The sequence below is a fragment of the Mustela nigripes genome, chromosome 14 (assembly GCF_022355385.1).
Source record: "Mustela nigripes isolate SB6536 chromosome 14, MUSNIG.SB6536, whole genome shotgun sequence".
In the NCBI taxonomy this organism is placed as follows: Eukaryota; Metazoa; Chordata; class Mammalia; order Carnivora; family Mustelidae; genus Mustela; species Mustela nigripes.
The window spans coordinates 19,993,180-20,013,012 of NC_081570.1; the positions used below are offsets into that span (position 1 = coordinate 19,993,180).

General features: G+C 54.6%; 2 protein-coding genes across 3 annotated transcripts in view; one reads left to right on the forward strand and one right to left on the reverse strand.

The window, feature by feature from the left end:
* Positions 1 to 2,461: 2,461 nt before the first annotated feature.
* On the forward strand, positions 2,462 to 5,706 carry GPR3 (G protein-coupled receptor 3). The gene is made up of 2 exons (XM_059375709.1): positions 2,462 to 2,591; positions 3,664 to 5,706. Exon 2 carries the CDS (start codon positions 3,669 to 3,671, stop codon positions 4,659 to 4,661), a length of 993 nt encoding a protein of 330 aa, XP_059231692.1. The 5' UTR covers positions 2,462 to 2,591; positions 3,664 to 3,668; the 3' UTR covers positions 4,662 to 5,706.
* Positions 5,707 to 13,427: 7,721 nt separating this feature from the next.
* Positions 13,428 to 19,833, reverse strand: part of WASF2 (WASP family member 2) — a 76,960-nt gene continuing 70,554 nt past the window's right edge. For both annotated transcript variants that reach the window (XM_059376813.1, XM_059376815.1), the window contains exons 8-9: positions 18,526 to 19,040; positions 13,428 to 17,430 (exon numbers count right to left, since the gene is read on the reverse strand). In XM_059376813.1, the coding sequence (XP_059232796.1) occupies positions 17,273 to 17,430; positions 18,526 to 19,040 (673 nt within the window). In that variant the 3' untranslated portion in view covers positions 13,428 to 17,272. The remainder of the gene's footprint in view (positions 17,431 to 18,525; positions 19,041 to 19,833) is intronic.

Genomic DNA, 19,833 nt, shown 5'->3' on the forward strand with positions numbered 1-19,833 from the left:
AGATGTTTCATGAGAGGATTAATTAACTATGAACATTTGTAAAAAAAATAAAAATAAAAAATAAAATGAAGAACTATTACTGCCACTCAGAATAGCAGAAGATAATCTCTCACATAGCTCTTTCCTGCCAACCTGCCGGCCACCTTCTCCCAACCCAGAGACCAGAGGCGAAGTTGCTGGAACCCAGCTCAGATGGGGAAGAGAGCAGACACTTGAGTTCTGGGGGACTGATGCCCCTGTATGCTCCCTATTTTGCACCCCCCCCCCATTCTGGACACTGGGCATATCAGTACTCTCCACTTTCTCTAGACGCTGCTTTTTACTCCAAGCATCCTGCTATAGTGCTGGGTGCTGGTGGCACGAAACAGAACAAAGTCTCTCCCCTCATGGAGCTTATATTCTGGTGAGGCCGATGTGAGGTAAAAAAGAAAATACATAAATAAACACAAATTTAGGAATGTGAAGCTCTGAGAAATAATAACTCAAGGAAAGAGGGGAGAGCAGGTGGGGTGATTTAGGACAGAGGTTCAGGAAGCCTGTTTCAGGGTTGACTTGAAGGCAGAGGCTTGAATGAAGTGAAGGGGTTCTGGGCGAAGGGAAGGCCAGGACCCTTTGCAAGGACACATTCACCTACAATCTGTGCCCTCAGTGGCGGCGTTCCCTGGGGCTTTTCTGCTCACTGACTGAGATCATCTAGCCCTAGAAACTCAATTACTACCTGCACACCTATGCCTTCCAGATGTCCTCCTTCTGCCAGATACGCTACTGGTAGCTAACATAGTGCTGAGAATGTGCCGGGCCCTCCCACCAGTCCTGAGGTAGATACTAACATTACCCTCTCTTACAGATGAGAAGACAGGTGCAGAGTGCTGAAGAAATTCCCCCAAAGTAAAACAGCGAGGAAATGCAGGAACTAGGATTTGACCACCTCTATCCCCAACTCACCACATCCAACTGGAAATGCATCATCTTCCCCAGCCCCTACGCTCTCCTCTTTCCTTGTACTCTGCTGCTGGCCCATCACCTCCTTCCCCCTGCCCCACACTGACTGAGGGAACTACAGCAGTGCCACGGTCAGGGGAGAAGTCAGTGGGGCCTGGGATCTGAGCCCCTCTGGTTTCCTGAAGCCTTAACCTGATCCCTGTCCTCCACCACCATCCCACAGGCCTGGAGGGATCCACTGAGGATCAAAGCTAGAGACAGAGGAAGGAGAAGCAGCCAGTTTCTCTCCCTCTGGGCACATCTGTCACCTCTGGAAAAGTCAGCTGAATGGTGTATTTTCCTGGGACAAAGGACAGGCAGGGCTGGGGAAGATGGAGCTCCTTCTCCGTGCCCTACCCTGCCAGAATGCCTAAGATGGGGGGTTGTGAGAGGTGCCTGCCCTGGGGACTGTGCTGCCAGGTTTTCTGCTTCCAAGTTCTTCCTGGCTCCCCCTCTCCTGCTGCTTCGGGGAAGTGCCCCCCCCCCCCCCTTGCTGGCTTTCCAGATCCCTGAATAAATAATTCAGGTTTTGAAATCTTGCCAGACCCACCCCTCCCGCACTGGGAGGGCGCTATTGGGCTGACATGAGTGACGTCATGCAACTCCTTATCCCAGCCCCAGCATCACGAGGACCTTCTCAGGCAGCACCTCACCTGCCTGGTCACTGTCAGTGCAGACCCTCTACCTTGTCCCTCTCACCCTGGAGCTCATTCACCACAGTCACCCGGTATCTTCATTCCAAGCTACCTTACAACCCTCTTCACTGTGTTTTGTCCCCTGGGTACCTCAGCACTTGTGACAGGGTCATGGTGACCTGAAGTCCTATCATCTGGACACTCCATCTTCTCTTTTCCTTGCCATCACCTCTGCCACCCTGGGATCCCTGAGCTCCATCATGTCACAGTCACCCTGACACTGCTATGGTTGCCCTGGGGGCTTCTCTTTCTTTGGCAGCGTCTCATGGCCACCATCCCCCAGGATCCTGTCACCTTGCTCATACTGTCACTGCCACCCACTTCCCTGCTCCTTTGTGCTGCTGTCACCACCACCTCAGGGCCCCATCTTCTTGGCAACCCCCAGCATCCTCACGGAGGACGCCCATTCAGCTTCATCACTCCGTCTCCGTCACCCGAATTTCGTCGGTCCCTGCCACCTGAGGGTCCCATCACCCCCACAGTCTTTCCAGGGTCCCTTTCTGCTTCCCCTTATATATTCCCCGCAACCTTCCTAAGACTTCTCCAAGGTATCCCACCGGCGCCCCTCCCTCCCCCAGAAATCCCGGCCCGCAGAGGGCGCCGCGTCAAGGACAGCGCGGGCTGAGTGGGGAGGGGGCGGGGCCGCGGCCACGGTCGCTTTTTATGAATGGGGGAGCGGGCGGCGCGAGGCCTCATTACTATGCCTCGCCGACGCGCTCTGCGCCCCGGCGCGACGCACCCATTGGCCCGTCGGGCCGCTGACGTCACCGAACCAGGGGCCGGGGGCGGGGCGGGGCGGGTGACTCACGCCGCTTCTCCCGCGGCCGCGGGGGCTTCTCCGGGTCCGCGGAAACCTTTCGCCGCCCGGACCCGAGCAGAGCCTCCACGCGGCCCAGCCGCACCAGGTCCCGAGAGGTAAGTAGGGGGCCCCGCTGTAGGCATGAGGCATCCGGAAGGGCACGCAGGATGCTGGGGAGCAGGGCCAGCGGACAGGCTCCCGGCGGCCGGCAGAGGTCGGAGGTTAAGACCGAGAATCCAGAATCTGGGTTAGCAGGCGGGGACCCAGTGTCCGGGGTGTTGAGAACCGTCATCTGGGTGACCCCGCGTGGGTGCGCTCTCCTCCAAGGCCCAAGGCCCTGGAGGGACTGATGGTCCTCTGAGATTGGGCTGGCAGGAGTCATCGGAGGCAAGGCCCCAGGTGTCCGAGCAAGAGGTGTCTCACTTAAGGATCTAGACACACGGGCAGGATGCGGAGTCAGGCCCAAGATCCAGGTGTCTGGGCAGAAGGAGGGTTCTGACTCAGGGATCCGGGCCTCCAGCAGAGGGTGTCTGTTCCAAAGACCTGGAGGATCAGGCAGAAAGAGGGGTCTGGCGGAGACAGAGGTCTGGGCTCCTGTGTGTTGGGGGTGGGGCTGAGTTTCTAGGTGGTGTTACCCCAGGAGTGCAGGGTGGGGGCTGGAGGGAGCTTCACGCGCATTCTCTGGGGGCGGAGCCTCGGGCTGGCTGTACTGAGACTCGTGAGGGGTCTGGCAAGCCTCAGAAACTAAGCGTCATCCTCCCTGATGGGGAGGGAGCAGAGCTACCCTCAGTTTAGAGATGTGTTTCCCTTCCCCAGTCCTAGGGGGCATCTCCAGAATCCTACCGGCCCCCGGTCCACTTATGGTAGTCCTTCACCTGGTTCTCTGCTGGTCACACACGTGGGAGAAAGAGGCCTGTGGGGCTCAGGGAGTTGGAAGGGAGAGTGGAGGGACCCAGTACAGTGAGAGGAAAATGGGTCCCTCCTGGGGTGAGGGTGGGGGTAGGCAGGGGGAGACAATGGTATCCTGGAAGGAGCCCTGGGTCATGAGTGGGGGACAAAGCACTGGGACCCAACCAGGTATCCTGAGGAGACACACTCACAATGTATCCCGAGTGGCACGTTGTCCGGTTCAGACACCTTCGCCCAGCACCCAGCCCGCCAGCTTCTCACAGGGCCTTTCTCCTACAGGTACCATGATGTGGGGTGCAGGCAGCCCCCTGGCTTGGCTCTCCGCCGGCTCAGGCAACGTGAATGTGAGCAGCGTGGGCTCAACAGAGGGGTCCACAGGCCCAGCCGCCCCGCTGCCCTCCCCCAGGGCCTGGGACGTGGTGCTGTGCATCTCAGGCACCCTGGTGTCCTGTGAGAACGCGCTGGTGGTGGCCATCATTGTGGGCACTCCCACGTTCCGTGCCCCCATGTTCCTGCTGGTGGGCAGCCTGGCTGTGGCCGACCTGCTGGCGGGCCTGGGCCTGGTCCTGCACTTCGCTGCTGTGTTCTGCATTGGCTCGGTGGAAATGAGCCTGGTGCTGGTTGGCGTGCTGGCGATGGCCTTTACTGCCAGCGTGGGCAGCCTGCTGGCCATCACCGTCGACCGCTACCTTTCCCTGTACAATGCCCTCACCTACTACTCAGAGACAACGGTGACTCGGACCTATGTGATGCTGGCCCTAGTGTGGGGGGGCGCACTGGGCCTGGGGCTGCTGCCTGTGCTGGCCTGGAACTGTCTGGATGCCCAGGCCACATGTGGTGTGGTATATCCGCTCTCCAAGAACCATCTGGTGGTCCTGGCCGTTGCCTTCTTCATGGTGTTTGGCATCATGTTGCAGCTCTATGCCCAGATCTGCCGCATCGTCTGCCGCCATGCCCAGCAGATTGCCCTCCAACGGCATCTGCTGCCTGCCTCCCACTATGTGGCCACCCGAAAGGGCATTGCCACGCTGGCCGTGGTGCTTGGCGCCTTTGCCGCCTGTTGGCTGCCCTTCACTGTCTACTGCCTGCTGGGTGACGCCCACTCTCCACCCCTCTACACCTATCTCACCCTTCTCCCCGCGACCTATAACTCCATGATCAACCCCATCATCTACGCCTTCCGCAACCAGGACGTGCAGAAGGTGCTGTGGGCCATCTGCTGCTGTTGTTCCTCTTCCAAGATCCCCTTCCGATCCCGTTCCCCCAGTGACGTCTAGTCCTACACTGGTGACCCTCCAGCCCTGATCACTACAGAATTCCAGAATGTTAGGTCCTCCAGGGCTTTGTTCCAACCTCCCAGCTCCACACCTCCGAGACCCAGCTGGTTCTGGAGTTTTAGGACCGGATGTTTCACAAGATTCTGTCCAGATCCCTACAGGGCCCAGCTGGCTCCATGGCTCTAGAATGTTCAGGTGGCCAGGGTTCCACTCAGAAATGTCCCACAACCCAGCTGGCTTGGAGTTCCAGAATGCTGCTGGGTGTTTTATAGTGCCATTCCAAGTCCCTGATCTCCCCCCACCCCCCTTTTGACCTTAATCATGTCACTTTACTTTCGGGTTTCCGAGCTAAAGAGTCAGAGAGGTTAATCACTCAGTTGCCTAGATAGGAGAAAGAAAGAAAAATGTATCTATTTCTATGTGCACATACAAAAAGAGTATCTATTTATAATTTATTTATTTACCTATTTATTTACTTATTTATTTATGGGCGGTAAGGGGAAAAAAAAGAGACCCACACCTTGAAATCCAGGCCATACCAGGGTACCCCCCAGTCCCCACATCCCCATTGCTGACCTCAGTTCCTAGAAGGGGGAAAGGGAGAAAGAGAAACCACGTATTTTGTTATTATTTTTGCTTATTTTTTATCAAAGAGATCATAGAAACCAGAGCCTTCTCCCCAGGCCCGCCCCTTTCGGGTTTGCTGGGAGAACACACCAGCCTCTGGTTTTTTATTTTTTTAAGAAGCCATCACCTGAGCAACCGAGAATTCCTCTGCGCTGGGGGCCGGCTGCCCTCTGGTGGCCGTTCGGGGGAAACTGCAGCCCGGCCAGGCAGCCGGGACCAGAACACGCGCCACCCCAAGTCCACTCCAGCCTGGCATCCAGCGCCACAGCCAGGACCTGGGGGCCAGGCCCCACCTTGCGGTGCCCTAGAGGAGGCAGGGTGTGAGCCAACACCTGACCCCTCTGCCAACCGGGGTATGGCCTCCAGTGCTCCCCTATCCCTATCCCCAACCCATTGCTCAATAAAGAATGATTTTGTGATAAGTCTGTTTCTGTCTCTATGCGTGGAGGGGCTGGAGTGGGCCCGATGTGGGCGGAGAGCCTGGAATGGCAGGGGATTAGATCAGGCCTGGGAGCCTGTGGAGGGATCTGGGGAAGCTCCAGAGGCAGGGAGGAGTGAGGCTGACAGGTGACACCCTCGCCCCTTTAGAGGCTGAGCTAATGGGCCCCTCTGCTCTGCTCAGACCCAGGCATTGCCAGGCAAGGACCCTACCTTTCTTTTTTTTTAATATTTTGTTTATTTTTTTGTCAGAAGGAGAGCACCCACGTGCACAAGCTGGGGGAACGGGAGGCAGAGGGAGAAGCAAGCTCCTAGCTGAGCAGGGTGCCCCCATGCAGAACTCCAACCCAGGACCCCAGGATCATGAATCAACCAGAAGACAGCGACTTAGCCAACTGAGCCACCCAGGCATCCCAAGGATCCCATCTTTTTCTGAGGACAGGAACCAGGGTGCTAACCCCTTCTCCGGTTGAGAATGCACTTTTGTTTGGAGCTTTGGCGTGAAGTTGATGCTCAAAGTATATCCATCTCCTTAATAACAGCTCCTTCTAACTGTGGGTGTTTACTGTGTGCCAGGCACTACGCTGAGTGTACTGCCTATGTTACCTCTTTTATGCTGAACAAGCCTCCCATAGGACCAGCAGTATCTTCTCCATTTTACAGATGAGAAAACTGAGGTCATGGGAGGGTTAGTGACTGGCCCGAGGGAACATCCATTTCCACAACCTGTGCTCCATTAGCCAATGGCCTCTCCTCTCCTTCCTTCCCAAGCCTGGAGCTCAGGACATTCTGGACCCTGATTTGTGTTGGGATTCATTCTTGGAGCCAGAGGCCACATTTGGGAGGAGGTTGGAGGGACTATGGTCATTCTGGAACTGAAAGAGCTTCTTTTCTATCCAAAGGCCAGTGATGGTAAGTGTGTGCATTTGAGGACATAAGTGTGTGGGTCCCAAGTAATAGTGTTTCAGAACAAGAAAGAGTATGTTCACCAGGCAAGGGCAGGCACAGGTTTGGAAGTGTAGCTGAAGAGGAAGCTGTCTCTTGGCTTGCAAGGCCTCTCAGCCTCCCAGGGCTCCCAGGTATGCAAAACCTGGAGAAGGAACCCTTAGAACACACCCCCCCCCATTATACAGACAGGGAGACTGAGGCCTGATGTTGAACAGTCATTGCTCAAACCCACACAGCTGTGCCAGGCTAAGACTCAGGTCTTTCTCCATTTCCCTGGCCAAGAGCCCTTACACCTAGTGTTCAAGGCTCCTCCCCAACACTGGCCACAGGACCCCAAGGGGAGTGGACCTGTCAACAGGGGCAGGGTCAGAGCTGGTGGAAGGCAGACCTAGGCTGAGCTACACACAGCTCCATTCCAAATACAAAGCAGGGGGTCCCACCAGGTCAGGGGGAGACTTCTTTCCCCACCTTCCTGGATGGTCCGCGGGAAAAGACACCCACTCAGCAAGCACCTCTCCATGCCAAGCTTTGGCCCAAATATTTCACACATCACCATGACCCTTTGGGTGGTATTGTTCTCCCCATTTTACAGAAGAGGAAGTTGAGGCTCTGAGAATAAAAGCCCTCATTCATTCACTGCTCTCCTTCAGACAACTTTAGTTTCATAGAGGAGACTGTAATAAAGAACCAAGTTTAAGATTTGGTCATGTCAGAGAGCAGAGGGGGAGAAATAAAGCAGGGAAAGGGCATGGGGAGTACGCGTAATCTTTAAAGGAAGGAATCCCAAGAAAGGCCTCACTGAAGGTGACAGCAGATCTACCTAAAGTCACATAGCAAAGGGCCAAACTGGGATTTGAATTTGGGTCCATTTGACTCCAAATCTGTTTCTATCCGGGGTAAGGGAGTGAGTTTCAAGAGGAATTCAGAAACAGCAAGCAAGGAAACCCCGGGCAAGGAGCCCTGTCCCCAGGCTGGGGAGAAGTTGGAGGTCTCTGGGCGCCCCCACACCTTTGGGAGGGGCGGTGTGAAGAAGGGCCTCTTTGCTGCCTCACCCATGTTCCCAAGGAGCCTCCACCAGCAAGGGGGTGGGGGGACGGACCAGAAGGAGAGGGTCCAAGTGCCCATACTATTCTTTTTTTTTTTTTTTTTTTTAAAGATTTTATTTATTTATTTGACAGAGAGAGATCACAAGTAGGCAGAGAGGCAGGCAGAGAGAGAGAGAGAGGAGGAAGCAGGCTCCCTGCTGAGCAGAGAGCCCGATGCGGGACTCGATCCCAGGACCCTGAGATCATGACCTGAGCCGAAGGCAGCGGCTTAACCCACTGAGCCACCCAGGTGCCCCTGCCCATACTATTCTGGCAGGCTGGGCCCTTTGCCTCCCCAATCCCAGCTCCTGGCTCCAGAGCTCAGCAAAGCCAAAGCTCTTTGTCTAGGAGCCTGGGGTAGGCTGCCACGCTGTGGGCCCTAGTCTGTTTACCTGCCCCTGGTAGTATGGTGGACCTGAGACATTGCTGGAAGTCCATATCTGGCGTCTCTCTGCCTTGGGTTCTGGGCTCAACCTGAGGGATATCTCAGTCTGCTTCTCGGGTTGGAGCCCATGTGCGTGGTGGGGTTGGCTGGCTTCTCCGTCCTCCAGGGATTCTGTAGCTGCAGCTCAGGTCCTCCCTGCACCCCTATCCTCTGCTTCCTCCAGGAAGCCTCCTTGGCTAAGTCCTCTTGTGACCATGAAGATGTGGTTTATACAAAACACCTTGCTATACTTCTCAAGTAAATATTATAGAGAAGTCTTGCCCTCTTCATCAGCATAGGGGCCCCTGGACGCAGGGCTGTGTGTCCCCCTCCAGCGGAGGGTCCTTGAGAGAAGGAACATGTCTGCCCTCTCAAACTAAAGACTTCTCTGTCTCTTACTGTCTTAGATTCATCTGGTTCTCAGCCTGGAGCTACTCAGCACTGGTGAGTGCATGTCTGGTGCATATGTGTGTGGGGAGGGGGTTGTTTGGGGGGTGGGGGGTGTCCGAGGCCCTGACGCTTTTCTACCCCCACGCCTGATAATACCAGCTACAGAGGCCTGGGAGGTGAGCTGGGCAATGGATTGGGGGAGGCAAGGGCTGGAGCCCTGAGCCCTGCCTTCTTGCCTGGGTAAGCCCTAGGGCCCATCTTTCCCTCCCTTCTTCCCAGGTCCTGTGTGGGGGAGGGGAGGAGCCCCGAGTGCTGAGCCCCCGCCGGGGCCATGACCGCCTCTCCCTGCAATAAGTGAGGAGACAGCAGCTATTAATATAAGATGAGTTCACGGGCTCACAGCTTCCGCAGGCTGGAAAACAGGCTCCCGGGGCTGGGGGCTGCGGCAAGTCTGGTCGTCTGTCAGATTCTCTCCTGGAGCCCGGAGCCCGCCAGCCCCACATTCCCCAACTCCTGACACGCTGAGACCTGTATACGTGCAGACCTACGGGCATACACACACGGGCACACGCAGGCCGTTCAGAGAACACACACATGCACATACATCTGGACATGCTTGTCTAGCCAGGTGTATCTGCACGCTGGTACACACACACACACACACACACACACACCATTGCACACATATTAGCGGGCCATGTCAACTTCATGTGCCTGTGTTTGCATGGGAGCACATTTGTTGATGTGTGCACACACCCTTGCATGCACGAGTATGCACACACAGGCTTGGCCTTGTATACATGTGTGCACATGGGTCCACGCATGCTTGCATACCCAGGCCCACTTGCACACCATCGCACACCCACATATTCAGACACAAAACTGCACATGTTTAAACAGATGGTATCCCATCGGGTACACACATTGCACATAGGACCACATTCAAGGACGCAAATACATGTATGTATGCCCCTTTGCACACACAGTCACACAGGCTCCCCACTGCTATCAGTGCTCAGCAATCATGAATTCCCAGGCAGACCCTTGGTTTCCAGCCACCAGGCGGGCTCAGCCTCCCCTCCTTGTCTCTCCCCTCCCCCACCTCTATGACAGGCAGTAAGTGCTCCTGCCAACCTCAATGCCTGCCTTCGCTTCCCGCCCCCCAGGGGTCCCCAGATCCCTGATTAACCCCCTCGCTAATTGGCCACCAGCCCCTTGACTTTGCTGCAGGCCTTCTCAGGAGCTGGGAGCGAGAGGCTGCAAATTGGCCAAGCAGGATGGGTCTGGGGAATAGAATGCCAAGGTCGGGTGGGGGTGCTGCGAGCCCAGTGCCTGGCTACAGCCAGCAGTGCACACCGGTACCAGAGCTTAGGGGAACACTGCCATGATATTCTCTGCAGAGGGCACCCCTATGAGTCATGGGTACACAGTCACATGGAGCCTTCCCTGCACACATACTTACACACACTCAGCTGTCATGGGCATAGACGTGATTCACTCCACTTTTTTACGCAAATGCATGTGAACATTCGCACATACCCAAAAGTGCATTCATGAACAAACCCAATACGTGTGCAAGCAACATCTGACATGTGCATAAATTTACCTGCCAAATACACAGAAGCCATTTATTCATGTACATCAAAACACGCCTTGCAAGCCTGTATACCTAGGATGTCATCCTACACAGACCTATGAATATGCTCCTAAGCGTACTTGTAGGCACATATGAACATGCATTGACATGTGAGTACACACCCGTGGAGTCCAGGCATACATGCACATACCACTCACGTGTGTGGTACCTTGATGAACAGACTACTAAGTGGCCACGGAGTAGGGTGCCTCTTTAGCCTGCCTCTGGCTTTCCGTAGACTGCCAGTAGGGGTAGGGAGTGGTGGAACCCCCTGGGGTGCAAGTTGCCGATTCCCAATCTCCATCTCAACATGGAACCTGGGACCTCTGTTGGGTTCCCCTTGGCTCGACAGAAGGGCAGAACTTCTGGGGCGCCTGGCTGGCTCAGTCAGTGGAGCATGAGACTCTTGATCTTGGGGTTGTGAGTTCAAACCCCATGTTGGGTATAGAGATTACTAAACAAAACAGAACAAGACGGAAAACTTTAACAAAAAAAAAAAAAAAAAAAAGGGAGGGGTGGAGCTTCTAGCTCTAGTCTCTGTTGTTCCTGTCTCTTTGGCTCTGGGCCTGAGCCCAAAGGGAGAGTTCTACTCTGTAGGCAGCTTGGGGCCCACAAGAGGAGGATTTCTCTTTCCGTTCCTGCTGCCAATTTGCTGTGTGACTTTGGGTAAGTTGCTGTGCCCCTCTGTGCCTGGTTTCCTCAACCATAAAATAGCACTTAAAAAGCTTTGTTTTGGAAATCCTCCCAGGACCAGCCTGAAGAATACATGGGGTCGTGTTTATGGATGTGCTTTACTCAGGCATGTGACTTTTGGGAGAGGTGTCCCAAGATGGTGAGACTCCAGGGTGGAGGGTCACATGCATCGCGGTCAACTTAACTCTTTATCGAATAGGTGAGGAAGCTGAGGCCCAGAGAGGGAGCAGTGATGTGGGAGCTAGAAAGCCTGACCTCTGCCTTGTCGGCCGGGAGGTCCGCTTCTCTTGAAATCTGCGTAAGGTGAGAGCAGGTGCGCACAATGCCCCAGGCAAGGGCGGGTGGCTGCCTGCCTAGGGTGTGGGGGGTGGTCTATGCAGGCCTCCTGCCAACACTGTACTGAGAATTCTACCATGAGAGATTCTTCTGGCTGTGAAAGCCTTTTTCCTTCTTTCCTTCCTTCCTTCTTTCTTTTTTTGTTCTGTCCTCCAGCTTCAGACCTCCCACTAGACACCGTCATCTCCTGGGGCTGAGGGACCATGAAGAGCGCCTGAAACTGCTCCCAGCCTCATTATGGAGAAGGGAACTAGCTGACAACCACCCAGAGCAGAACTCACGGGAGAAGCTGCCAGGTTGCCCTGGCCACTGGGCGGCCAGGAGGGGGCAGTGAGGAACTGGCGGCGGCAGCGCGAAGGGAGGGGTGACTCCTGAGGACCGCGCGAGGCTGGCCTGCGATTATGTGTTCCTGTAACTGTGTGCTGATCTGTGTCCTTGTTTGCACAAGGGCAGGGCTCTAGGTGCGGTGTGTGCACATGTCCCTGGGCCTGGGATCTCAAGTGTGCCCGCTCACGTGTGGTGTCACCTTGTGTGTGTCTGCATGTCTTTGTGCCTGAACGTGCAATTTTCACAGGGGAGGGGGGGCGGGCGCACGCGTGGGTCCTGAGCGCGGTGTGCCTGAACCCGAACCTAGGGACCCTGAACCCGCAGAAAGCCCGAACCCGCACCTAGGGACCCACTGTGTTCCCCGGCAGTTCAGGGTGCGAGATACTTCCAACTCTCACCGTCTAGGATAGTTGGGCCCTCAGTCCGACCCACTTGACTTTGGAGCAGGAGCAAAAACAACAGGTACCTGTAAACTTGGGCACCAGAGGGTGGGGCAGACCAGAACAGAAAACCCTAGCTTGCCGCTTAGGACGCTAAAGACCAGGACTCTGGTCTGGGGGAGAATCCGAAAGTTGTTTCAGTTGCATGGTGGACAGAGCGTGATCTCTGGCTTGAGAAGAGACTCAGGTTTGAAGCGTGCCTCCAGCTGCACGATCTCAGGCAGCTCAACCTCTGAACTTGTTTTTCTCATGTGTGCCATGAGACCCTTGCCTCGTAAGGTTGAGATAAAGTGTGTGCAGTCTTGGGCAGGTAGTAGGCGCTCAGCAAATGCTCATTCTTCTCAGGATTAGCCCTGCGAGGTGAAGCATGAGGTGAAGCATGGGGTCAAGGCTCCCAAGTGGAGGAGCTGGAATTTAAGCTGGGGCCGCCTGCTTCCCAGAACCACATTCCTCCCCTCCCTCCAATTCCCCAGCAAGGGCGGCTCCCGACACCACCATTTTGTCTTCTCCCAGGGCGGGCGTCTGGCTGCCTGTCAGTCACAGGCCTCGGGAAGCCAAGTGCTGACTAAACACAGGCCTGAGCAGGAGGGTGGAGCGAGGGGCTCCGCCGGGGCGAGCTGGCTCCTGCGCCCCCTCCCCTGCACCCCCACCTCCAGCGATGAGCTCAGAGCGGCTGGCGCAGCAACTGCTGACAATTCAAAACTTCTGCCCCCTCTCCTGGGACGACGGTGACTCTCTCTCCCTGAAGAGCAGGCGTGACCAGTGGAGTCACCAACCTTGCTCCCCGCCCCTCTCCCCGGGCCACCCCAATAGGTCCGCTAAGCCCGGAACTGGAACTGGGTGTCTGCCCATAAATTACCCCCAGGGACTGTCACCCGCAGCAGCTGTGCTCGGAACAACCGTTGCTTCCTGGGTAGGTCATTTTTTCGGGTCAGAATAGAAACTCAGCCCCTTTGCTTTCCCAGGCAGGAGAGGGGGTGTACAGCAGCCTAAAAACTTTTTATCGGATTCCGCTGAAAATCATTCTATTTAAGGTAAGTTGCTTGGGTCTGAGAGGCAGACAAGATGCCGGCCAGATGTTGGGAGGCAACATCAGCATTCCGCCAGTGCTCCTCTTCTGCCTGATGCAAGTGGCCAATAGCTACTCTCCCTTGGCCCCAACACACAGCCCTTGCTGGCTGAAGGCCGGGGATCTGGGCTTCTAGGTCCCCCAACCTTCTATACCAAAATGGTTTCCGGCCTTCATCTCCACCTCCCACACAGGGTACACCATCCACACCCCAAGGGCTCCTGCTCCTTGAGCCTCCCCCCACCCCCAACCAGACCTCCCTCCAGAGCTCTGGCCACCACCTGTGGCTATTAATGTTGTCCCCTTCCAACACTTTTCCCCTTAGAGACAGACACACACATGCCAGATGTGGCTGAGTAGCTACAAAGATTTATCAAATTATTTAAAATGTTGGCATTTACATATATGCATGTATAACATAAAATCGTTACTTGGAATCCTCAGGTCACCGGGTGCTAATGTGGTCCACACATGGGCCTGGCAGGGAAACAAAGGAGACCAGGCTTGGAGCCACAGGGCTTTAAAAAACTGGACATCCTCCTAGGGGTCTAAGAGGAGTAGGGTGAAGAAGAAGGGGTCACCTCAGGGATTTGGTTTAATCCTACCCTCATGGGAGAGGGACGCACTTCCAGACTGTATCCCTACTACACAGATGCCCACTCCCTGAAATCGACGTGGCAACCACACCCAGAATCCACTGGAAAAGGTCCTTATAAATATATTCATATCAGAGAAAACAAGGCACTTTGGGAACATAACAGCTCACGCTTCTACATGTACATCATTCTAGACAGGAAGTAAAAATTGGTTAGTTTCTCAAGTGAGTTAACTGAGTCAAGTTAATACAGTAACAGAATTGTTCCCTAGCCCTCACTGAGGCACAGAATGAGGCGTATCTCCTAGTGACACCTGGTCCCAGGTCTGCTGGACCCCAGGAGAGCTCAAAGCCTGAAGCCCCCAAGAGGCCTGACATCTCTCCTGAGCAAAAGCCCCTCACCCTGGGGCACCGGCCCCCTCCCCAGGCCCGGAGGTCAGGTGAGGGGGACTGCGGAGGGAGGCAGGCTGAGAGCAAAGCTGGGACACGGTGGGAATGCTTAAGCAGGGTCACCAAAGCCACAGAGACCTCAATCTGTCCAAGCTGGCGCTGCAGAGCCGGAGGACCGGCGCCACGGGAAGAGATTTCACATTAGCCCTGACAACACCGCCTTGGCTCTGCGGTGACATTGGCCAGGGTCGTTTCTGAGGGCGCTTGAGCTTCCGCTGGAGGCGAGCTGGAGCTTGGGCCAGCTGCTCTGAGCCTCCGAGGGATCACACAGCCTGCCCCCTCCCCGTGACCGCTCCTTTGGAATGTAGTCCTCTCACAACCATGGCAAAGCCACAAGTCACTTCTGACACTGCCGATGGAAGCTGGGTCCCTGGGCCACAGGAATGGGGGCAGGTCTCCGGGGCTGGGCAGACTGGGGAAGGGAGGTGGCTCCTTGCCTTCAGCGCTTAAGAGTCCTCAGGAGCCACTGCTGCACACACTCCCCAGCTTCGGCCCAGTTTAAGTATCACTAAACTTTGCATTCTACAATTACAGGATTCTAAAGACACACAATTACCTGCATAAGGTCCTTTATCATCTTAAAGGGCTCTGGGTTTAAGGAAGTGGGGTTTTTTTTGTTTTGTTTTTTGGTTTTTTGGTACACATATGCATAAATAGAGCCCAGAGGGCCTCTCGGCTGACTGGGTCCCCAGCCCCCCGCCCCCCCCCAGCTGAGGAGGCTGCACAAGGCCGGCTGCTACAAAGCTGAGCTTGGCTGCATAGATTTTAATGAGAGCGTCAGGCAGAGCTGTGCTGTTGCTCTCCGGGACTTGCAGATCATTACCAAACCAGCTGTAGGATGAGAACACAGCACATCGAAACCCTAGGAGGTCACTGAGCTAATGATCTAATCCTACCTTCCGCAGGCAGTGCCCCCCCCCCCCCCTGCCCCCAGCCCCTTCCAGGGCGAACTGTGTCCATTCCAGAAGCCATGCCAACACCACCCCCTTCAAGGTCAGAGCAGAATGATAAGAGAGTGGCTCTGGCTCCCCCTTTTCTGGAACAGAGGGGGATGGGAGTAATTTAGTCAAAGCCCTTAGGCCCAAACCCTGGCCTGGCCAGGCCCCAGGACTCCTGTTTGGGAGAACCACTGCCCTCCACCTGCCTCTCCAGCCACCGCTGTCGCTGGGCTGCAGCCAGGGACACCTTCAACAGCCATTTTAGGGTTCTGAAGAAAGCACCTTCAGCTTCCAATGTGCCAGGCGGGAGCACACACAGCCGGGACTGCTCAGCACCAGAGCATGAGGCCAGCCCTGTGCCAGACACATGATGTGAGGAGGGGGAGGAGGGTCCACTCGGCAGCAGCCCCAGCAGGAGGGCACGAGGGCCCCTAAAGGCTTGGCCCCCCGCGCTGGGAGTTCACAGAGAGGAGGCAGGGGGGAGCAGCCAGCCCGGGCACAGCGGTAGTAGCCATGATTACACGCACTCCTCAAGCCGGAGGGCTTTATGAGGGCTTTGGCAATTACTACAACCATTTGCTGTGCTGGGTAGAGACAGATCCTGTTTCTCTTTGTTTCAGGGCTCTGAAAGCCAGAGAAGCCAGGAGAAGCCGGTTTCAGAGGCTACACAATAGTTAGGGCAGAAGAGAAGAAACCTCACTGTTGGCCAAAGCTGACCAGTTTTTTTCTGAATAATAGCACCTGTGTATTAGCTCTGGGAAGAGGGGGAGCGTGGGAGGGAACATCACTGCACGCGCTGAGGTGGGAGCTGGAAACGACAGCCAGAGCCCCTCTGCCTTTCAGCCCTCCTCACGGCTGCCAGGCCCCCCTAGGCAGCTACCTGCGGCAGCCATGAGCCCGAGGGACTGAAGTTTCTACAGCTGGCAGAACCTATGCTTGAACTGGGGAAATAAAAGGGGGACAAGTTGCAGAGGAATTGAAAACAGCACCTGTCAAAGCTGTGTATCCCCTTCCTTCTCTCACTACCTCTGGTCCCCCAGAAGGGTAGCTCCAAGGTCATGTGGTTCAGTGGTGATAGTAAAGGGGGAGCAGAGAATTGTAAGACAGGCTATAGGCTCTGAGCAGCACGGATAGGCCTGGCACCGGCTCTGAGCTCTCCTACTGGACTCCCACCTACGGTGAGGTCTGGAGTAGCACAGAGCCAAGACTGTTCTGCCTAGATTCTATCAAGTGCTCACTATTTGGTCCCAGAAGGCAGAGGTGACTTGGAATCGGGAATTCTGGGCTCTAGAGTTCTGTCACTATCCAAAGTATGACCCAAAGCAAGTCATTTCCCATTTCTACATTTCAGCGTCATTAAGGGCGTAAGATTCCAAGGAGTTCCACCAGTTCTGCAGTCCCGAGTCTCTAAGCTTGGCTCCTGACAGTCAGCAGAGGTCAGATCCCTGCGCATTGGGGCTAGTTTGGTCATGGGTATTAGAAGTTTGGACTGGGCCATGGTAGCTAGAGCACCTGGTAGCGAGGGAGGGCCATTTAAGGGACACCTGAACACCATACTCTGGAGAAAGGGCTTGGGAAGGAGGCAACAAACTCAGCCTTCACAAAGGCACCATTTCTGGCCAAAGGGGAAGACACTCCTTAGGGCCTCATGGCTTCTAGAATAAAGGGCGTCCAGACATAGACATGGCTTAGCAAAGGGAAGCTCATCTTGCTGACCAGGGCAGAAGGTGTGGCAGTCTGGCTGCTCGGGCATGTCGCCTGCTCAGCCCTCTTGGTGCGCAGGAAAGGGGCTGCAAGGATAGGGGCTGCCCCTAAAGGGGCAGGCTTTAGGACCAGAAGATGGCTGGTATTATTTGAAGGGTAAGAATTTTGGAAGGAGACCACAGTTGAACATGGCTCCCAAGGGAAGTTATTAACTCCAATCTAAACCCAATCGAAGGGATCTGCTTTGGAGTATTTCCTTCTCTCAATATGCAACAGTTACTTGAAGAGGGAAGATCTCAGCTACTGAATCTGGGGACCTGTCTATGGGGAAATGGGAAAATATATGTTGATTTGGAGGAAGCACTTGGATATATCTTTGGTTGCGTCAGGGAAGACTTTGGCCCCTTGAAATTCTTTTTCCTCCCTTTCCCCCTGCATTAGACTGCTGGGATATGCATCAAAGAAAGCAGCAGGAGGAAAGAAAGAAGAGGTGGGCAGCAGGCAGAAAGAGTTAATCCGACCAGTCATCCTCATCAAATTCAGAGGAATCATCTTCCGAATCGCTATACTCCACGGCAATTCGACGGGACAAGATGGTGGCTACGTCGTTGCCCACAACATCACGCTTCTCTTGTTCTTGCTGCTCCTCAACCCTGCGCAGCTGGAAGCCTGATGTGTGTGAGAGAGAGAGAGAGAGAGGTTTAGAAGGTGAGTCAATCTCAAAAGGTCTCAGAATCCACACAGGCCTGAGGAAGGGGGAGTGACTAGGGGTGGACGGAGTCAGGGGAACAGGTCAGGGGAAGAAAGATACTCTGAGAAAGCAAAAAGGGAAAGGGGGAAGCAAGGAAAGAAAGAAAGGTGAGGGTTTATCCAATTCTGGCCCCAGTGCTATAGGCGTGTCAAAAAGGAAGCCTGCCATTCTTTCCATTTCCACACTGGCAGGCTGGTGAGGATGGCACTTCCCACGAGGGTCTAGGTGGGGAGTGGTCACCGAACTGTACCCACCGGGCACGCAGTCTGCCCGGCTGATTACCGCTGAGCTCAGCTGCCCCAACTCCTCTCCCCCAGACAATCCTTTAGTTCTAAGAAGGCTCACAAAGAGCAGAAACGACTCTAACCCACTGGGACCAGACCTAACCTCTGACAGAAAGAGAATAAATGCTCCCCAACAGTGAGATGATGAGGGAGGGCAGGAAGGTGGGAAAGAAGGGAAGGAGACAGAGCAGGAAGGGGACAGGAGAAAAAGGCCGAGGAGGACAGGGTGAGAAAAGAGAAGAGGGAAGGGAGGACGGAGATGAAAGGCACAGAAGTGGAGGACAGGGCATGACTGAGTGTGGCCAGAGAAGCACCTTCTAGGGTAGTGATGCTTGGTTTTCTCTGAGGCACAAAATGAATGCAAACACAGGCAAAACATCTCTTGTCAATGAGGTCAAAGACCCAAGTTAAGTATCCCTAACTTTACTTACTTACTTATTATTTAAAGTAACCACTGCACCCAAGGTGGGGCTCAAACTCATGACCCCAAGATCAAGAGTCACTAACTCTTCTGAAGCCAAGAATCCTTTACTTTAAACTAAAGTGGAAAGAAATCTACATTTTTTATATTTTTAGAGTTAAGCCTTTCTTTAGGGTGAGCTGAGGCCTGAGGTCCATCCCTATCTGTCCCCACCCAAGGGCATGGAACCCCTAGCCCAATCTCCAACCAGTCATCCTGGCTGCAGAAAGACAGGGCCTCAAGGTCCTGGACCCAGCACTGGGAATTACCTTGACGTATGGCTGAAAGTAAGTCGCTGCGGGCATCACTCACAGGAGGCAAGGATGACTTAGGCTTGGTGGCGTCAGAAAGTGGTGGTGGTGCAACAGACGGGTTTTCTGCACCACTGGAAGGGAAAGGAGGGGGCCCCGGAGGAGGAGGAGGGGGGGGAGGGGGAGGTGCACCTCCTCCTGGTTGGGGCAAGGGAGGTGGTGGCAGAGTTGGGTAGTCAGCTGTGGGCGGTGGGGGAGGAGGTGGAGGGGCAGCAAAATCGGGGTGAGGTGGGAAAGATGAGGGTGAAGGTGGTGGTGGGGTCCCTGGAAGCCCAAATCCTCCGGGCGGTGGCGGGGGTGGAACGCCCATCATTGGAGGAGGCGGCGGAGGGGCAGGCGGTGGAGCAAACCCGGGTTTGGAGCCAGGTGGAGAGCCCAGAGGAGGAGCTGGTGGTGGGTGGCTTGGGCTGACCACGCTGGATCTTTTGGGTCCAGCTAAGCCAGGCCCTCTTTGGTTGCTGTCTGCTGGGCAGCTGAAAGGACAAAGAAGAGACCCACCATCACTCTCAGCATGCCAATACCCATCTCTAAGAAAGCTTATCTATGAAAATAGGTTCATTTTCGTTGACTGCTATCATTTCATTTTCACTCAAACAGAAAACACCTGAGAATGGTCAGAACAGACCAACAATCAATGAGTCTTGTAACGCAATGAGCTTCTTCTCATCAGCAGGGGGATTAAGCAGAAATTGAGAAAAGCTATTTGAAAGAAGTTTAGACTGGGATTCCTCTATCAGGTAAGGGTTGGCCAAGGTCATCACCTAGGTCCCCCTCAAACCTTCTAGCTTCCTTCCAAGGGAAGACACCTTCTTGAACCCTCCTCTAGGACAGACAGTCAGTTTAATTGTGGAACCAGGACCAAGAAGGCGTGCAGGGCTCTGCTCAGCAGTGAGCCTGCTTCCTCCTCTCTCTCTGCTTGCCTCTCTGCCTTCCTGTGATCTGTGTCTGTCAAATAAATAAATAAATAAATAAATAAATAAATAAATAAATAAATAAAATCTTAAAAAAAAAAAAAATCTTTAAAAAACTTAAAAAAAAAAAAAAAAAAATCCAAATGTCACCCACCCACTGGGCTCTAGTCCTCAGGCTATTACCATTCACCAGATCTCGTGAGGGCAGGAAACCCAAGCTAAGCTGACCAAACCTGAACAGGTCACAGACTGAGATAAATGCACCTCCAGTGTTCATGAGGAAAGTCCTAAGAAGGGATAAAGATCCGAGGGTCAGCAGAGATGGGAAATAAATGTGCCACCAGACTGTGCCTGG

Coding starts and splice junctions, on each gene's coding strand:
- GPR3 (XM_059375709.1), top strand. CDS start 3,669: ATGATGTGGGGTGCAGGCAGCCCCCTGGCTTGGCTCTCCGCCGGCTCA.